At 42.8% G+C, this 19,609-nt stretch overlaps 1 protein-coding gene across 2 annotated transcripts in view; it reads left to right on the top strand.

The window, feature by feature from the left end:
* KIF3A (kinesin family member 3A) overlaps positions 1 to 19,609 on the top strand; it is a 100,921-nt gene that overhangs the window by 39,768 nt on the left and 41,544 nt on the right. For both annotated transcript variants that reach the window (XM_073555778.1, XM_073555248.1), the window contains exons 10-12: positions 5,463 to 5,619; positions 11,509 to 11,689; positions 11,788 to 11,898. In XM_073555778.1, the coding sequence (XP_073411879.1) occupies positions 5,463 to 5,619; positions 11,509 to 11,689; positions 11,788 to 11,898 (449 nt within the window). The remainder of the gene's footprint in view (positions 1 to 5,462; positions 5,620 to 11,508; positions 11,690 to 11,787; positions 11,899 to 19,609) is intronic.

Here is a 19,609-nt window from a genome sequence, read left to right as displayed (position 1 = left end):
TTATCACATCTATTGCCTTTAGACAGTATAGTGTGTTATCTCTAGACAAATAGAAATCTGATCTATACAAATGAATCTTATATGTATTTTAAACTTTCTCCATTTTTATCTGCCTTTTGTCAATCGGCTAATTTTTCCTTTTCGATCATTTTTCCTTTCCTTTACTCATGAATTTAAAATGCAAGAAAAAGACTTAATTCTGTTCTCATTCTGATGACGTAATTTATCAATTTATACATACAGGATACATGTCCAAAAATGTTAGGCAGGTGTGGAAAAAAATGCTGAAATGTAACACTGTTTTCAAAAATAGAAGTGTTAGTAATTTATTTAGAAAAATTAACAAAATGTAAAGTGAGCAAAAGAAAAATCTAAATAAAATCTGTATTTGAGAGGAAAATCGTATTGGGCCTGTGCTGATACATGAAAGAAAGTGAAGACCCTAAATCTAGAGAGACGTGGAGCTCACATACAGCATGCATTATAGGAGAGGACCTCGCACAAGAGAAAAATCTGAAGCTTCCATCAGGCTCCAAACTGCTTGTCAGGGGGCTGGAAATGACTGAAGAAACGACTGCTGAATAACTTTGTAGTTACTTTTAATTAATAAAAGCGCACGAACATGGAAAATCATTGGTGTCACCATGTCAAAGGTGTGTATCGCCTTTGAATAGATGATGGCCAAAGTCTCATTTCACTGCCAGTTCTCAATGTCCTTCTATAAATCCACACTATACTGTCGAGCGTGTATGTGTTTTCATTGTGAAAGGCTGTCTGCCAAACACCTTTTGGCAGTATCTTTTTCTCCCAGACGAACCAAAGGATCGGATATGTTGCAATCCAGCTGACTGATCTTTTCGAAGGGTCAGGAACCAAACTTTGTCGGATGTGTGAACCCCTCCGAATCGGTGGGTCAAGCAAACTCTGATCTAATGTGTATGGGAGACATTAGTATACACACCCCTAACAACCTATCCTAACTGGCTAAAAGAGGCAACTACCTGTCTGTTCTACACAGCGTCGGCTCAGAACGGTCACAGACTGCCCCAGCCAGCGATTCAGCTGCTCCACGGTAACAGAGCAGCTCTTCTTCTTGGCTGCTCAGTCATTGGGGTGTGACTGCCAACGTCATGCTGATTGAAAGCCGGCTCCCTGCAGTTAGGCAGTGGGGAGCTGGCCGTCAATCAGCGTGAAGTCGGCAGTCACGCCCCGTCAACAGAGTGGAGGAGAAACCAATTATCTATTAACATGACGTCCGTAGATGCTGCTGGATCTCCGGCAGGAGCGGCCTGTGACCACTTGGTGCTGTCCGAGATCGGCGCTGGGCAAAACAGGTAGATGGTAAACAACTACCTGGCCCTTATTTCTTAGACCCATAATAAAAAGAATAAATAGTGCCGGATAACCCCTTTATAGGGAACCTATTATCAGAAATGGTGTATTGTTTAAATCGGGTCTTTGTGTTTTTAAATGTTTTTTTTTTTTCTTTATTTGTTTTATTTGGCAATGGTGAGGTTTTATTTATCATCTGTATTAACGAGAAAATGAAGACTTGCAATTTCCACTCTGGCCACTAGACTTTAACTTCCTGTTGTCTCAGGAAATGGCACATATACCTAGCCTTAATGGTCTGACCTTGACCCTATCTCTTAAAGTGCCTAATGAGCATGTGCAGAGGTCACTGAAGGGAGGGGGAGCAGGGTCAGATATTAGATCACCTATTGTGATGGGGGGATTTGGTGTTATCAGCTGTATAGAGAGGTTACCGTTCCCTGTAATGGTGCCTCCGATGCAGAGCACTGCTGAAAACCCATTTGAAAGGACCATGAAATAACAAGTGTGAAAACGGCAAGATTGCTAATTTTTGTTTTTATTCAAGACTAATATGAAAAAAATCTTGCCAAAATACAAGAAAATTTCATTTAAAACACAATCCTAATTTTTAAACAATAGCTCATTTTCTGATGATAGTTTCCCTTTACGCCAGTCAAATTTTTGTTTCCAACATACCGGTAATATGAAATTTTTAGTTTTTTTTTCCTTTTACATTTTTATTTTCATTTTGCACCTTTATTATCTCATGACGGGCAGACAAGGAACTTTCTCATTTATGGAGGTCACTATTCTGCAGTAACTATCACCATCATCGTTGGTCGGATACTCTGTTCCAGGCTTAGTTTCCAGCTTTTTGGGTGCAGTTACATTCCTGCAGTATTGTATTTTAACAACTTTGCGCACCGTCTGTTACTTTCTTGGAAGTATATTTCAGTTACACACTTGCTTGCCAACGCAAAAGTACATCCTTGCCAAAAGCAGTGTTTATGGGCTTTTTTTTTTTTTGCAAGAGACCAATAATATTGAGTAATGTAACTTTCTGCTTTTTTTTCCTCTCTTCATCGCCAATGCTGCCTACCTGCGATATAATTGCAACTGCTACTTAATGCAAGAACAAGCAGGTTGGTGTAATGGGTTTGTGCTCAGAAGTTTCCCTTTTGTGATTTTTCTGGTATAAAAAGGGTTTCTGTAACCTCTACCTGGCAATGAGCTGAGTAATAATTATTTCGGTCTTTGGCGTCTTGAAAGACAATACTGGTTTTGCTGTGTATTGTAGAAGACCAGGTAGTCTTCATTGTTGACTCCTATCTGGTCCTTTGGCATCATGCTGTACTTTGTGTTGTAGTAGTTATACCATTGCTCTCCAATGTCTTCTACAGACACAGTCAGAGGCGGGCTGGGCAGGGGGGCAGAGGGACAAATGCCCCCCCGGGCCGGTCCCTCAGCTACTGATTCGGGCCACCCAGTGTCTTCTATATGCACAGTCATTTGTTGGCTGGAGGTTAGAGGGGCAAATGCCCCACGGGCTGATCCCGCTCTACTAATTTGGGCCGCCCAGTGTCTTCTATAGGCCCAGTCAGGGGCAGACTGGGCTGGGGGGCAAAGGGGCAAATGGCCCCCGGGCTGATCCTTCAGCTACTAATTTGGGATGCCCAGTGTCTTCTATAGAAACAGTCAGGAGCAGGCTGGGCAGAGGGGAAAATGACCTCTGGGCCGGTCCCTCAGTTACTGATTTGGGCTGCCCAGTGTTTTCTATAAGCACAGTCATTTGTGGGCTTGGCGGCAGACGGGCAAATGCCCCTCGGGCCGGTCCCTCAGCTACTGATTTGGGCTGCCCAGTGTCTTCTATAGACGAGATGTGTAATGTTTTATGCTAACTAAACTGTACTAGAATAGATAATGGCTTGTGTGTTTTATACAGTCGCCATCAAAATTATTCAACCCGCATCGCACAATAGGTTTATTAGGAAAAGCCATACAGATTCTCTGCTGTCCGCAAGAACAATTTCAATATCTCAACACAACTAATATACAGTTGTGGCCAAAAGTATTGACACCCCTGCAATTCTGTCAGATAATACTGAGTTTCTTCCTGAAAATGATTGCAAACACAAATTCTTATTATTATCTTCATTTAATTTGTCTTAAATGAAAAAACACAACAAGAATTGTCCTAAAGCCAAATTGGATATAATTCCACACCAAACATAAAAAAGAGGATGGACAAAAGCATTGGCACTGTTCGAAAAATCATGTGATGCTTCTCTAATTTGTGTAATTAACAGCACCTGTAACTTACCTGTGGCACCTAACAGGTGTTGGCAATAACTAAATCACACTTGCAGCCAGTTGACATGGATTAAAGTTGACTCAACCTCTGTGCTGTGTCCTTGTGTGTACCACATTGAGCATGGAGAAAAGAAAGAAGACCAAAGAACTGTCTGAGGACTTGAGAAACCAAATTGTGAGGAAGCATGAGCAATCTCAAGGCTACAAGTCCATCTCCAAAGACCTGAATGTTCCTGTGCCTACCGTGCGCAGTGTCATCAAGAAGTTTAAAGCCCATGGCACTGTGGCTAACCTCCCTAGATGTGGACGGAAAATAAAAATTGACAAGAGATTTCAACGCAAGATTGTGCGGATGTTGGATAAAGAACCTCTACTAACATCCAAACAAGTTCAAGCTGCCCTGCAGTCCGAGGGTACAACAGTGTCAACCCGTACTATCCGTCGGCGTCTGATTGAAAAGGGACTGTATGGTAGGAGACCCAGGAAGACCCCACTTCTTACCCCGAGACATAAAAAAAGCCAGGCTGGAGTTTGCCAAAACTTACCTGGAAAAAGCCTTAAATCGATTTGGAAGAATGTTCTCTGGTCAGATGAGACAAAAGTAGAGCTTTTTGGGCAAAGGCATCAACATAGAGTTTACAGGAGAAAAAAAGAGGCATTCAAAGAAAAGAACACACGGTCCCTACAGTCAAACATGGCGGAGGTTCCATGATGTTTTGGGGTTGCTTTGCTGCCTCTGGCACTGGACTGCTTGACCGTGTGCATGGCATTATGAAGTCTGAAGACTACCAACAAATTTTGCAGCATAATGTAAGGCCCAGTGTGAGAAAGCTGGGTCTCCCTCATAGGTCATGGGTCTTCCAGCAGGACAATGACCCAAAACACACTTCAAAAAGCACTAGAAAATGGTTTGAGAGAAAGCACTGGAGACTTCTAAGGTGGCCAGCAATGAGTCCAGACCTGAATCCCATAGAACACCTGTGGCGAGATCTAAAAATGGCAGTTTGGAGAAGGCACCCTTCAAATATCAGGGACCTGGAGTAGTTTGCCAAAGAAGAATGGACTAAAATTCCAGCAGAGCATTGTAAGAATCTCATTGATGGTTACCGGAAGCGGTTGGTCACAGTTATTTTAGCTAAAGGTTGTGCAACCAAGTATTAGGCTGAGGGTGCCAATACTTTTGTCTGGCCCATTTTTGGAGTTTTGTGTGAAATGATCAATGTTTTGCTTTTTGCTTCATTCTCTTTTGTGTTTTTTCATTTAAGACAAATTAAATGAAGATAATAATACCAAAGAATTTGTGATTGCAATCATTTTCAGGAAGAAACTGAGTATTATCTGACAGAATTGCAGGGGTGTCAATACTTTTGGCCACAACTCTAACATATATATAGTTTCTCCAAATTCAGCCCCAAAATGCCTCTTTTAATGACTTCTGCAGTCTCCGAATGGTCCCGCCGCTTCATAATAAGCATCTTCAGTACTTACAGGGGTTGTCCGGCCTAAATTGCAGTCACTCTGTAACTCAGGCACCACAGTAGAGGCATGTTACATGTTACATTTGGGGAAACCCCTTGTTCTATTAGTTGTGTCGATTGTTGTTGTTTTATCAGTTTATTGTAAAAATAGCAGAAAGTTTGTAAACTTTGCTAATACAAGTAATACCCAGTAGGGTTAAATAATTGTGATTGCATCTGCATACATTTGTATTGAATGGTTACGCATTTCAATACAAGACATGTTTTTTGACTATATCCCAATCCACATGGTGGTTCCCTCTTGATAAGCAGCAAAACATTTTTATGAATCCGTGTGTCCTGTTTTCATTCGTTCCATAGGCAAGAAGAAGGTATCGCCAGATAAAATGGCAGAGATGCAAGCACGGATTGACGAAGAAAGGAAGGCGCTCGAAGCAAAACTGGACATGGAAGAAGAAGAGCGGAATAAAGTCAGAGCGGAGCTTGAGAAAAGGGAGAAGGATCTATTTAAGGCCCAGTAAGTACAGTGTGGCGCAGGCAACGCTCTTCAGCCCGTACATCCGTCAGTGCAGCTTTCCCCGATCTCTAGACTTTCATCCAAAATTCTATATGAAGGAGCAGCTCATAGTGACCAGTCTCATCCCAGATCTCATTTTATATAGATCTTTTGAAAGATAAAATCAGTAAACCAGTTTTTTTTTTTTTTTTCTTTTTTTTAGTTCAGAGAAATCTTCTTGAGGTCCTTATAGGATACTGGGACAGACACTTTGCATAGCACCCAACACGACGTATGTGCCCTAGCATATAAATCCCTTCCCCACCATGCACTTATCGCTTTCGAAAGGAAATCGTTGTTACTGTTTTTTTTCTATACTAACGTTTCAGTGAAAGGGAATCTGTCAGCAGGTTTTAGCTATGTGATATGACAGCAGCTCAGGGTTTGGACAGAGACCCTTATTCCGTTAATGCATCACTTACTGGGTGCAGTCGTTGTCTCTGAGTCACAATTTTCTCTGCTGCAGATTTAGCAGAGCTCAGATGTTAAGCGATGTATGATCGGCCCACACCACAGCTTTCTGTGCACATTGTGTAGTGACAGTAAGATGCTAATCAGTCGTGTAGTGATAATCTCCTGCTGATAAAATGCTGATTGTATTGAAACTGTAAAAAAACAGCCCAGTAATTGACACATTCCTGTAATCGGGTTCTCTTCAATCACATCATTGTGCTCTCAGATTACATGGCAAAAACTTGCTGACAGAATCTGATTGCCTGGAATCCATTCATTTCATTTTATTTACTTTTGGGAAATTCTAACATAACCTCTCTGCTCTCATACAAACTTTTTTCCCCTCTTTGGTGGGTAGAGTAGCCAGATTGGGCAATAACACTTTGTCAAAATAACTTAAAAAATAGAATCCTTACATTCTTTAATTTTTTTTTTTTTACCATCAAAGTCAGTGGAGGAATGAATGGAAAGAGTTGTCACAGTTACGGTTCTGCGCCTCATTTCAGTCCATAGAAAACCGAGTGGTTGCAAGGTTGTAGTTTTATTTCTTCCTTCAAAATGTTTTGGTAGCAATTTTTTTCTCTTGATTGTAAAGAAGAACTATAATTGTATGAATAATTACAAACATTTTCTTTTGCACACAGTTTTTCATGTGATAAACTTTCATATAGAGAAGCCCATGTGAAAAAGCTTGAAAGCAAAAATTGGCACATCCAGAGAATGCTGCCTTTAGAATAGAATACTATGGGCCCTCAAAAAACACATATTGTAAAATAATACCATAAACAGCATGTTTTGTATTGCATTACATATCTTGTTGACTTACAGGTAATATCTGGCTGCAACATTTTTGTTGCCCCCACACTGTATGATGGCCCTATCACTACATGATAGCTCTCACAGTAGTCTCTAAACTGTATGATGGCCTCCACAGTAGTCCAAACAGTATATTGGTCCCCTTAGTAGCCACAACTCTGTGGGACGACCCCTTTATTAACTCCAACTTTGTAGGAGGGTCTCCTTAGTAGCCCCATCACTGTATCCTGGCCCCCTGAGTAGCTTGAGTAGCCTTCACTCTGTATGAGAGCCTGATGCTGTATGATGGTCTCCTTTAGTAGCCCACACACTGTATCATAGATCCCTTAGTAAGTAACTAACCCTCACTATGTACAGTGGGGGAAATGGACCAACATAACACCAACAGTGTGTGCCAACCTTGTGAAGACTTACAGAAAACGTTTGACCTCTGTCATTGCCAACAAAGGATATATAACAAAATATTGAGATGAACTTTTGTTAATGACCAAATACTTATTTTCCACCATAATTTGAAAAATAAATCTTGCTAAATCAGACAAGGAGATATTCTGGATTTGTTTTCTCATTTTGACTCTCATAGTTGTGGTCTACCTATGATGTCAATTACAGGCCTCTCCTCTTTTTAAGTGGGAGAACTTGCACAATTGGTGGCTTACTAAATACTTTTTTCCCACTGTATGTGGGCCCGCTTATTAGCTCCCACTATGTGTGATTCTATATGACGGTCCCTTTAGTATCCCCTACTATTTGTGTGTGCCCCCTTAGTAGCCCTCACACTATTATGATGGCCCCCTCAGTAGTAGCCACCAGAATATTATGATGGCCCCCTTAGGAGGAGTAGCCACCAGACTATTATTATAGCCCTGACACTATTATGATGGCCCCCTCAGTAGTAGCCTCCAGACTATGATGGTGCCCTTAGGAGGAGTAGGCACCAGACTATTATTGAGAAACTGGGTCTGAGCAGAAAAAGTAAATTAATGTGCATGCAATATGTAATTGCATATGAACACATGACCTTTACACAGAGAAAACCAAAAACAAAACACAAAACAAATATCCTGGAATAAAAAAGTAAAAAAATATATTGCAAAAATTGCATGAAAGTAGTAATAATAGTAATAATAAGGGTATTTAGTTAACATAATTTTGATCAAAATAATGTAGAAGCTATCCCGCCACGTCACGGCAACCCTTGTGGGACAATCCTAACTCTTGTATTTAAAACCTTTCCACTTGTCAAGTGACGTAAATGTGAACAAGGTACCCTTATTATTACTATTATTACTACTTTCATGCAATTTTTGCAATATATTTTTTTACTTTTTTATTCCAGGATATTTGTTTTGTGTTTTGCTTTTGGTTTTCTCTGTGTAAAGGTCATGTGTTCATATGCAATTACATTTTGCATGCACATTAATTTACTTTTTCTGCTCAGACCCAGTTTCTCATTTGTTTCATTGTGCATTCTGTGCATATAAGGGTGTGACCGCCCTGTTTCTGAGTTGGAAAATCCATCCTGTCTGGCCTATACTATTACTGGTGGTTCAGTCCCTCTGTCCTTGTTCACATTTACGTCACTTGACAAGTGGAAAGGTTTTAAATACAAGAGTTAGGACTGTCCCACGGGGGTTGCCGTGACGTGGCGGGATGGCTTCTACATTATTTTGATCAAAATTATGTTAACTAAACACCCTTATTATTACTATTATTGCTACCTTCATGCAATTTTTGCAATATATTTTTTTACTTTTTTATTCCAGGATATTTGTTTTGTTTTGTGTTTACCAGACTATTATTATAGCCCTGACACTATTATGATGGCCCCCTCAGTGGTAGCCTCCAGACTATGATGGTGCCCTTAGGAGGAGTAGGCACCAGACTATTATTATATCCCTGACACTATTATGATGCCCCCCTCAGTAGTAACCACCAGACTATTATGATGGCCCCCTTAGGAGGAGTAGCCACCAGACTATTATTATATCCCTGACACTATTATGATGCCCCCCTCAGTAGTAGCCACTAGACTATTATGATGGTGGCCTTAGTAGTAGCCCCCCACACTATTATGATGACTCTTAGTAGTAGCCACCAGACTATTATGATGGCCCCATTAGTAGTAGCCCCCACACTATATCACATACTCTCCTAAATTTAGTGAGTCCAGCAGACAGTGGCAGGTCCCGGGCAGTCCAACGCAGTGATCTCATTTCGTCGCTCCGCCCTGGACCCTACTGTTCTGCAGGTCTCAGGCCTAATGCGATTTGTGGCCCATAGAACAGACTATTTCTCTCTGTTGTGCCGCAGATTTTAAAACTGTATTGCCGTGCTCTGACGCCAATAAAGTAAATGGTATCGGTAGCTCCGGGTGGGCCCCTCCAGGTCATGGGCCCGGGTCAACCGCACCTTCAGTAACTATGCTGCTGCCTAACACCTATCATCCCTTAGGGGGCTGCTTAGTAATAAAGATAGATGTGGATAAGGCATGTATAGGGTGCAGATCATACTAATACATGTAGTGCACCATGCTGGCGAAAAACCTATTAGTGATGCCCATACTATTAGATCAGGCTGGCTACCCAACACAGTACAAGTGTACCCCACAGGGACAGACATCCCAGTTTCCCCCACTAACATTTTAGGGAGGGATATTTTGGCCAAAATACGTAATCTCACAACCCACGTCAAGGGTTCTAATTTTCTCAAGCGTCCTTAAATTAAAATTAAAGTAGCACTCCCAGCAAATGTGTTATCCTCTTAATATGTTAGTTATCATATTATACAGCACTGTGTACTTACAATTGCTCATTTTGCCTTTCTACCCAATTAATTCTTCTATTTTCCATCAGGTCTATGACATCACAAGATTAAAAAAACTGACTATCTGAATCCATCTAAACTCTTTGTAGAAACAGGAGGTCAATTTTCCCTGCATGACTCATAAGTCACTGCAAAAGTCCCTAACGGGGGGAAGAGGGAGCAAGCTGTGTCAGGAGTTGGAGGGGGAATGATTTTTGCAGGGAAAAGAGACTTCCTGTGTCTACATAGAGCAGAGAAAAGAGAAGAATTAGCTGGGTAGAAAGGCAAAATAAGCAATTGTAAGTACACAGTATATAATATGATGACTGCAATATATAAAGAGAATAAAAACTTTGGAGTGCTTCTGCAAAGGCAATTCACTGAAAAGGACATCAAATCGAAAAAAAAAAATCTTCTGATTAAAAAAAGACCATGCTTATGAATACCTGATCTCATTACTATTGATTAAAGAAGCTGTCCACTACTTGGACAACTCCTTATCATTCCCCATGCTTGGCCCCCACAAAATAATAAAGCCTATACTCCCCTGCCGTGCCGGCGCCATTCCTGCGGTGTCGGCACTCGCTTTCGTGTGGTGTTGTAACAAAAGTGCGAAATCAGTGCCGGTGTCCCTGTCCCCTCCCCCAGCCCCCATCCTGTCAATTTGAGCTTGAAGATGAGATTAGCTGCAGCCCGGACTTTGATCGCCAACACCGCGGGGAGGTGAGCTTAGGCTTTATTATTTTAGCGGAGCCAAACAGTTTGATTAATAAGGGATTGTCCTAGTAGTATTCTGAGACTGCAGTAGTCATTAATAGAGGCATTTTGTGTAGAATTTAGAGAAACCTCTTGTTATATTGGTTGTCTTGAGCTCGCTTAATCAGTTTATTGAATAATTTTGATCCTGTCTGTAGCACAAGCAAATCCACTTTGCATGCATTGCGATATTTTAATATAAACCGGATTATAAAAATATATAATTAATTAATATAAGCCTAAACCACAGCACTAAAAATGAATAGGCAAGTATTGACACTTTAATTTTGTAAAAACAACTCTTCCACATCACTTCTGTTACACGTCATTTCTTATCCTATCAGTAAGGCTACTTTCACACTTGCGTTTTTTTGCTGCGCGTTTTTTTGCGCACACAAACGCATGAAAAAAAGCATCATGCGTGTGTGTGCGTTTTTTTTGCAGGTTTTGGTGCATTTTTTTAAAAAAGCATGCGTTTTTTCGCGCATACGTGCGCATTACAATGCGCACGTATGCGCACCCATAGACTTTAATGGGTGTTTTGCTGTAAAAAAAACACATTGCGTGCGCATGCGTTTTTTGGGGAGCAAGTCGGACGCATTTTGTGCACCCGAGTGCACACTGCAAAAAAACGCATGCGCATACAAATGCGTACGTGTGCATATATGTATGCGCACATATGCGCACCCATGTTAAAAGTATAAGGGAAAAAAACGCATGCGTTTTTGTGCGCTAAAAAGCAGCGCAAAAAAACGCAAGTGTGAAACCAGCCTAAGATCACTTTTGGTGGTTTCCTATGCATACTTTACAAATATGTACCGGTGTTTGTGGTGATGCCAGGTCATTCATTCTGTGGTGGTTAATATGTATTTTTATTTGCAAGGTGTAATGACCAGTTATACCACAATACCTCAGCTCCTTCCCATGGTTCTTTACTGTTAAATCACGGCTTCTGTTAGAAATGGTGGTGATGAATGGGTATCGTAGAAGGAGAATACAATTTTTGTCTTTCTCTTGTAGACAGGAACATCAGTCGCTCCTTGAGAAACTGTCCGCTTTGGAGAAAAAGGTCATTGTTGGAGGAGTAGATTTGCTGGCCAAGGCAGAGGAACAGGAGAAACTTTTGGATGAATCAAACCAGGAGCTTGAAGTGCGGAGAAGGCGAGCAGAGAAACTTCGGAGGGAGCTGGAAGAGAAGGAGGTTGGTGATTGAGGCTGTGTTGGTAGAAAACAATGGGAGTGTATCCGCAATAATAATTTTTCTTTGTATTATGGGCCTTTTCTTTTTTTTTTTTATAGCAAGAGAGGCTGGATATTGAGGAGAAATACACAAGTTTACAGGAGGAGGCACAGGGTAAAACCAAAAAACTGAAGAAAGTATGGACTATGCTCATGGCGGCGAAGTCTGAGGTTTGTCATTCAGTCACCTTACACCTGAATATATTGGTGGGCTACAGTGCTATCTCCATCATTTTAAAATCCCAAAAAGGCTCAAATACAAAAAACCTCATCCATAATATGCACAAAAACCCAAGAAAGAAAAAATGGATAAAAGAGCGTATGTGAAAATTATAACAAATTTTATTGTAGTCAAAATCTATATACATAATTGCCTTAATTTGTCTGTCATCCACTTCCGTCTGGATGTCCCCGAATCCCACAATCCACTGCGCCGCACCGGAAGTACGTCGACCGCCATTTTGGTACACCCGAGTGATGCCCCTTGGATCAGGACTCAGCTGCGATTCCAATTGCCGCTGGGATCCCAGCTGCCACCCGATCCAGGACGCAGCTGCGATTCCGAACCGCTGTGATCCCGACTGCCACTGGGATCCAAGCTGCCGCTCGATCCAAGACGCCGCTGCGATTCCGAACCGCTGTGATCCCGACTGCCACTGGGATCCAAGCTGCCGCTCGATCCAAGACGCCGCTGTGATCCCGATTGCCGCTGTGATCCCGACTGCCGCTGGGATCCCAGCTGTCGCTCGGATCCAGGCTGCCGCTGCGATCCCAAACACTGCTATGATCCCGACCGCCGCTCGGATCCAGGCCACCGCTACGATCACGAGGTTGTGAAAGGGGTGTAACGAGTGGGTATAAAGAGAGGGGTGTAATGAAGGGGGTATAATGAGAGGTTGTAATGAGGGGGGAGTAATGAGAGGGATGCCGCCGCCAGACCCCTGCCAGGACCCACTGTCTGACTACATGCGCCGGATCCCGCCGCTGCCTGCCCACCCACCTCCATGCAGTCACAGCCGGCAGGAAAGACTGCGGTTTGAGGCCTGAGCTGGAGATTGGGTGCGGCCACCCTCTGGTGGCGCCGCACACCATCTCCAGCACAGGCTGCAAAACACCGTCTTTCCTGCAGGTTGTGACTGCATGGAGGTGGGTGGACCGCCACCCCCAGTGCCACAAAGCTGCCCCCATCGTGATATTACTGCCTTCCCGATGCGATAGCATCGGGCACACATCTAGTAGAGTAATAAAAACGACAGAAAAAACTAAAATACACAAGGGAATCAGCAACACCCAGTACCACACTTGAATAGGTTGGTGTAGTGATGGAGACGATGATGAAAATATAAGCCAATATAATAATACTGTCAAGTGCATCAAGTATCCAAAAACAGTCATGGACAATGATTCATGATCACAAAAAGATTTTTTTATATATAGCATTAGTGCAAAAAAATACTGAGCTATAAGATTAAATACCCATAGCAGTCGCACTGCAAAATATCAGTCTCCATCACTATACCAACCTGTTTAAGTGTGGTACTGGGTGTTGCTGATTCCCTTGTGTATTTTAGTTTTTTCTGTCATTTTTATTACTCTATTTTGACTACAATAAAATTGGTAAGTGAAAATTATGACGCTCTTTTGTCCATTTTTTCTTTCTTGGGTTTTTCTCCATTTTAATTCAATGTTGTGCTGGTCTTTATTAATGGAATATGATATGTTAGATTTTTAACAGCTTTACACGGCATATTAATGGGTTCAAAACGTCTAATGTCTAGGAATGAGTGTTAATATGCAAATTGCCTCTTTGGAGAAGAAGAGGAAAGGAACCAGGTGCCATCTATTGGATGTAGCAATCCTAAAAGTCAATATCAATGCCCTTATTGGGCCTTGCCACATGTCTTGGAATAAGAATCCAAACCAGACATTACATGTTCAGACGTGTTTCAGGGTGTTTGCCCCTCATCAGTGCAAAGCAAGAGGCTGGGTGAGAGGCTCTGATATTTGTTTTAACAAGTAAAATTTCTCCTTGTGGAGAGTGCCATATTAAATTCCAAGAGGAGCATTGCATTGCCTATAAGTCTTCTTAAGCCCCTGTCACACATAGCGATCTCGCTAGCGACATCGCTGCTGAGTCACAAGTTTTGTGACGCAACAGCGATCTCACCAGCGAGATTGCTGTGTGTGACACTTATCAGCGACCAGCCCCCCTGCCGGTATCACTGATTGCTGTTGGAAAGCCCTGGACATTTTTTTGATCACTGGTCTCCCGCTGGCCAGCACGCATCGCTGCGTGTGACAGGTGGGAGACCAGCGATCAGCAGCTGGTAACCAAGGTAAACATCGGGTTTCTAAGTGCTGCGCGGCACTTAGAAACCCAATGTGTACCTTGGTTACCAGCGCGCTGGTTTCTAACATACACAGCGGGTAACTAAGCGACGTGCGTCGCTTGTTACCTGTGTGTCGCTGGTGCTAATCACTGGTGAAGCTGCCTGTTAGGCAGCTCACCAGTGATCATGTAGCGACACACCAGCGATCCTGACAAGGTCATAACGTTGTCGGGATTGCTGGTGTGTCGCTATGTGTGATGGGGCCCTTACTCTTACTTGGCACTCTCTACAAAAAGAAACTGTACCCCTTAGAAATTTAAATGAATACAAAAATTCACCAAAACTCAAACATTATCCCAGCAATTCTATCTTTCATCCAGTGTGGGTGTAAAATACTGAACACATTCTATACTTGGCAGCTGCCAGATTCCTTATACCTGCATCCAGCCTCTAATAAAAGAAATTTGAACTGGCTCCGATCACTGCTGGATAATCATTTGATGCTTCAGTTGCCTTATATGTACGCACATTGCTTTCCTTCCCTCGATGAGATTGAAGTGCGCCTCATGGTTACCATCATGGCTGTCATGGGCATATAGAGGGCCACTTAATATTTGTGACGGCTAAAAAAATAAATGGGCATTAAAAAAAAAAGTGTTTCAGTTTAGATATGCTCTCTTTTCCCAATTTAAAAATAAAAAAAAAAGAGCGAGAATATACAAATGTAGAATACATGGCGTCTGAAAAGGTCTGATCTAGGAAGATAGAAAAAACTTTTTTTTATGGTAAAAAAAAACAAACTGTTTTTGTCAACTTACATTCTAAAAAAAAAGAAAAAAACTGTCAAATATCCAATGTGTGTGTGTACTAGAGTAAAAAAAACTACAGCTAAAAAAGTTATGGGCCTCGGTAAATCATAAGTCATTTTTTACGCCTCTAAACACAATTCTTATCTTAGTTGTACTGACCTGAGGAATTATATTGCCAGGTAGTTTTTACCACACAATGTACCCCATCACAATGAAACCCAAGGAGGGAATTTTCATTGTCCGAAGAGAATGTTCGTATTTTTAATGCCCACATTTAGGTCAATGAAAATACAAACATTCTTTTTTTTTTTTTTAATCTTTTGATGATAAATGTTCTATTAAGTGTTGTGTGATTTCTCTTGTTTGGTGACTTCGCCTACCCTTCATGGAGATAGGTATATAATGAGCCCATTGTCAGGGCTGTGGAGTTGGAGTCGGAGCCCATTTTGGTGGAGTTGGAGTAGGAGTCATGGAAATTGAGGAGTTGGAGGTTTGGCTTACCGACTCAACAGCCCTGCCCACTATACTGACCAACCTCCAGACACCTGAGGAAGGCTGGATACAGCTGAAACACGTTATGTTTTTAAATTCTTTTATTGCTTTATTCTGGTACTTTTTTTGGTACCGTGGGTGCACCCTTCACCTGGTATCTTCACCCTCATTACACAATGGGGAGGTGGGAAGTTTTTAGTACAATTAAGATCGTAATAACAAATTTCAAAACCGATCAGATTTCTCTTCAGATATGAGCATTAATAATATCGTTATTCCTGCCGCTCACCAACGTGGTGGCATATTTGGAAGAATCCTTTTGTATTCTTAATGAGACAGTACTACTGTAGATTATCATTAGACCCCTTGCAGGATAATTTTATTGAGTACAGTGAGGTTATAAGGTCTTAAAGTATGCAGCATGCCTTGATTTTTTTTTTGTTGTTGTTGTTTTACAGCTCATTTGAGGGGTTTCTGAAGCTTAAAGGGAATCTGTGAGTAGGATCAAACCTTCTTAGCCATCTATATGGACATGCAGGTCCTAAGAATTTGAATAAAATGATACCTTGATATCTGCCATCTGATGTCTTATTCCAGAGAGATCCCTGTTTTTCTTATATGAGCTGTTAAAGACTATAGGCCGGACACTGATCTCTCTGAGAAGCGGCCTCTAGGCGTATTTTAAATAATGGGAGATTTTCCTACTGTGAGACCTGGAACACTGAAAAGTGGAACTGAGCTTTGTCTTCTTACAAACACATTTGCTATAGCTCTCACAGCTCTGCTGTATTGCAACACTGAAAAAAAACCAAAGAAAAGACAATGTGTGCATATACCCTAATGAAAATAAATAAAGCAAGTGCATTAAATAATTAACATGGGGTATTTAGTAAACACTGTTTTTGACTAAAAAAAAGCATAAAGCTATCCCACCATGACAAGGTGTACACCTTGGGACAGTACCTACACTCTCTAATGTTAAAACCTACCTAGTATGAACAGTGGCAGAGAGTCACCGGCTCCCAACACCCAGCTTTGGATGGACGAGTTGCCTGGAAGATGGAAGCTGAGAGGAACCTGCACATGTGTCCGATATAATCACACAGAGCTCTGCAGTGAGGTCAGGAGACAGAGTGCAGCCATTACACATCACACTGGTATAAGTCTGCTCACTCTGACATGCCAGGCCTGGCTTGTCCCTCTCCCCAAGGACAAAAGTTACTCTTTACATCCCAGATTTAAGCCTCTCACCGATCCAAAGCAGATGCCATACTTTGCACTGGGGCAATAACCCGAAACACTATCTGCAAATTGAGATTCTGGTTTGGCTTTTATCCTCTCATATGGCACGGCAAAGGGTCCATATTGACTTTTGGAATTGATGATTCCAATAGGTGGCACTGGAGTTCAAGTTTTCTTCCTCTCTGAATAGGCAATTGCATAATGCCAGAGGAGCAGGCATGGCGTTGAAGTCTCTTCACTCTGAAATGCCAGGCCTGGCTTGTCACTCTACACAAGGGGAAACGTTACCCCTTAGATTTCATATCACACTAATAACACGCCCACCAACTTGGATTTCTCTGGAATAAGACATCAGGTCACAGATATCAAGGTATCGTTGTATTCAGCTTCCTCTGACCTACATACCCATATAGATGGTTTAGGATGGTTGATTCTACTGACAGATTACCCTTAAAAGAAACCAGTCAGCAGGTTTTTCATAAGGAATTAATGATGTATAGCTGCTTCTTCTCCAATAAATATGATCTGGTTTCTACACTAGATTTCTCATGACTGGAACATCGGATCTCTACATAAAATGTATCTTTTTATTGGGGGGACAAGTTCCTACATAGACATACCACTAGTTCCATATGTAATAATGTGCTGACTGCTTCCCTTTAACCCCTTCATGACCTTCGCCGTACTAGTACTTCTCTGCAGGAACTGCATTTCTGACCAAGAGCAGCACTAGTACGGCGGCCGGTATTTCCGGTCACCGCGCAGTGATCGGGTTACGATGGCTGCTGACAGCAGACCGCCCCTGCACGTTGCCCCGGGGGCTGGGATTAGCTGCTCAATTCTGACTAGCCAATCACAGCAATGTTACAATAAAGTTGTTAAAAAAAAAAAAAAACCCATGTGACATGCTGTCATTGGTGCTGTGTGACACAGCACCAATCACAGCCGTCACAATGGGTGAGTTGATAGCAACGTCACTTCACCTTATTAACCCCTTTGGCACTGATTGTACAGAAAATATTGTTCAGCCAATCAGCGCCAAAGTGGTTTATCTAAAATAGCAATCACCGCCCTGCATGCCATCTTTACCTCAGATTTGGCATGCAGAGCGGTTCTCTAGCCCCTCTGTGTAACCTGAGAAAAGAATCCATTTGGTAGCCAGTGCAATCCTTGCGATCTCCTGCGATGTGTGCTGGCTGCTGTGAGTCATCAGTTATCACAGCAGCAGCACCTCCCCCATCCCTGTTCCAGTACCTCCCCTCCCAATTGAATTTTTAGCGCACTTTTTTGCACTCTTTGTTGTGTGCTCTGCATAGGATGCCGTGCATTCGTGCTCTTCCTGTGTCCGCAGCGCTCTGATCAGTATGGCTGCTGATCAGAGACTGCGCCACAGGACTTTTTCTTTTTTTAGCTAGTTAGCCAAGCAGACATCGGAGTCTAAGCGACGTCTGATATATATATATTTTTATTTTTTTTTAAGAAAAAAGTAGTAGTAGAGTGTAGTTTTAGAGGTAGCAAGGTCACAGAGCTATATCAAGCAAGGCATCCCATAAATATAACACAACTTGAAGCAGGAATAACAATGAATAAATATCTCTCCAATTTTCCTGAGACCGCTGGGTAATTATCCTTCCATTACTAAGATAGCAAGTGGCCCGACAAAAAATCATAGCCTGCTAACACCGCTTTTTGCATTTAGTGGTTTCTAAATTGCAATGCACTTTTTGTGTCTCTCATTTTTTGCACTTTTATTCACTGGTCATAGATGCATATAGCCTCTTTTCGTGTCCCACAACAGAGGTTTCATTAGTTTGTTTCATTGTTTGTATTTTACATGTTATAATAAAATACATATTACTCTGTCGCCTAATTGGGGGACACAGAACCTTGGGTGTTATGCTGCTGTCCACTAGGAGGCGACACTATGCATAATCTGAAAAAGATTAACTTTGGCTCCTCCTCTGCAGTATACACCCCTGGACGGCGTCAGCCTTCTCCAGTTTTTGCTTAGTGTCGCAAGGAGGCACACCTTTTTTCTTCCGTTTTTTTCCTTTTTTTTCACGGAAATACAGATGAAGAAAAGTGGGTCTCCAGCGAGACTCCCGGCATGGCTCCCTCCTCGGTCCCCTATTAGGGGTACCCGGTTGAGGTCGAGGTGGTTTTTTCCCCATGTCGCTCCCTCCCCAGTCCCTCGGGTCCTGGTTCGAGGTCGAGACCCCCCTCCTTCCCCAACCCCTTTAAGGGGTCTGGGTTGAGGTTGAGGCGAGGATGAAGACCCCCTGACGGTGACAGACGCACCCTCCCTAATCCCCCGCAGGGGGTATTAGGTTGAGACGCCTCAGGTAGGGTCGGAGATCAGGCAGCATTCCGCAGCTTCCAGGGACCCCAGGCCGGCTGAGGGATCCTGTGGGGGCCGGGGGAGGGTGCGGACTGGATGGCACAGCAGAAACAGGGCTTTTGCTGCGTCCCTGTCTCTGCAGCAGCAGCGGCTCCATAGCCCTTCAGGGGCCCCCCATACAAAAACCGCTACCCCTGCTACCCCCACCGCTATCCAGTCGACCGTTCTGGGGGGTCTGGTACAAATCCGCCCCCCCCCCCGGACTACCGCGCCGCTCTGGAGCCCTCCTGGGCATCAGGCTTCAAATTTAGACCGCGGCTTCGGCCTAGCTGAAGCCGCCTTTTCCCCGCCCCCCGGATGACCAAAATGACACACTGGAGTGTCATAGAAGGGGCGGATTGAGGCAGAAAGGGGGCGTTTTTACACAGCCCAGCGCGCCCTTTTCAGCTCTCCGCCCCCTCCTCCCTCTCCTCAGAGCCCCGATGGCCATTTTTTCTGGATGAGATCCAGGAGAGAAGCATCACAGCGGTCTCCGGGGGGCACAGAACTGGGATCTGTCGGCGCTGGACCTATGGGCACACCGGTGGGGTAAGCTCACAGCTGGGTTTTCATTACTCAGCTGTGAATCTATACTTCCTATAAGGCTCTCTGTGGGTTCACTCTGCGTAGCC

This window comes from Dendrobates tinctorius, unplaced genomic scaffold, assembly GCF_039654945.1.
Source record: "Dendrobates tinctorius isolate UK_male_01 unplaced genomic scaffold, ASM3965494v1 ptg000001l, whole genome shotgun sequence".
Taxonomy (NCBI): domain Eukaryota; kingdom Metazoa; phylum Chordata; class Amphibia; order Anura; family Dendrobatidae; genus Dendrobates; species Dendrobates tinctorius.
The sequence above is the reverse complement of the archived record's forward strand: the minus strand, read 5'-3'. Positions and strand labels throughout refer to the sequence as shown.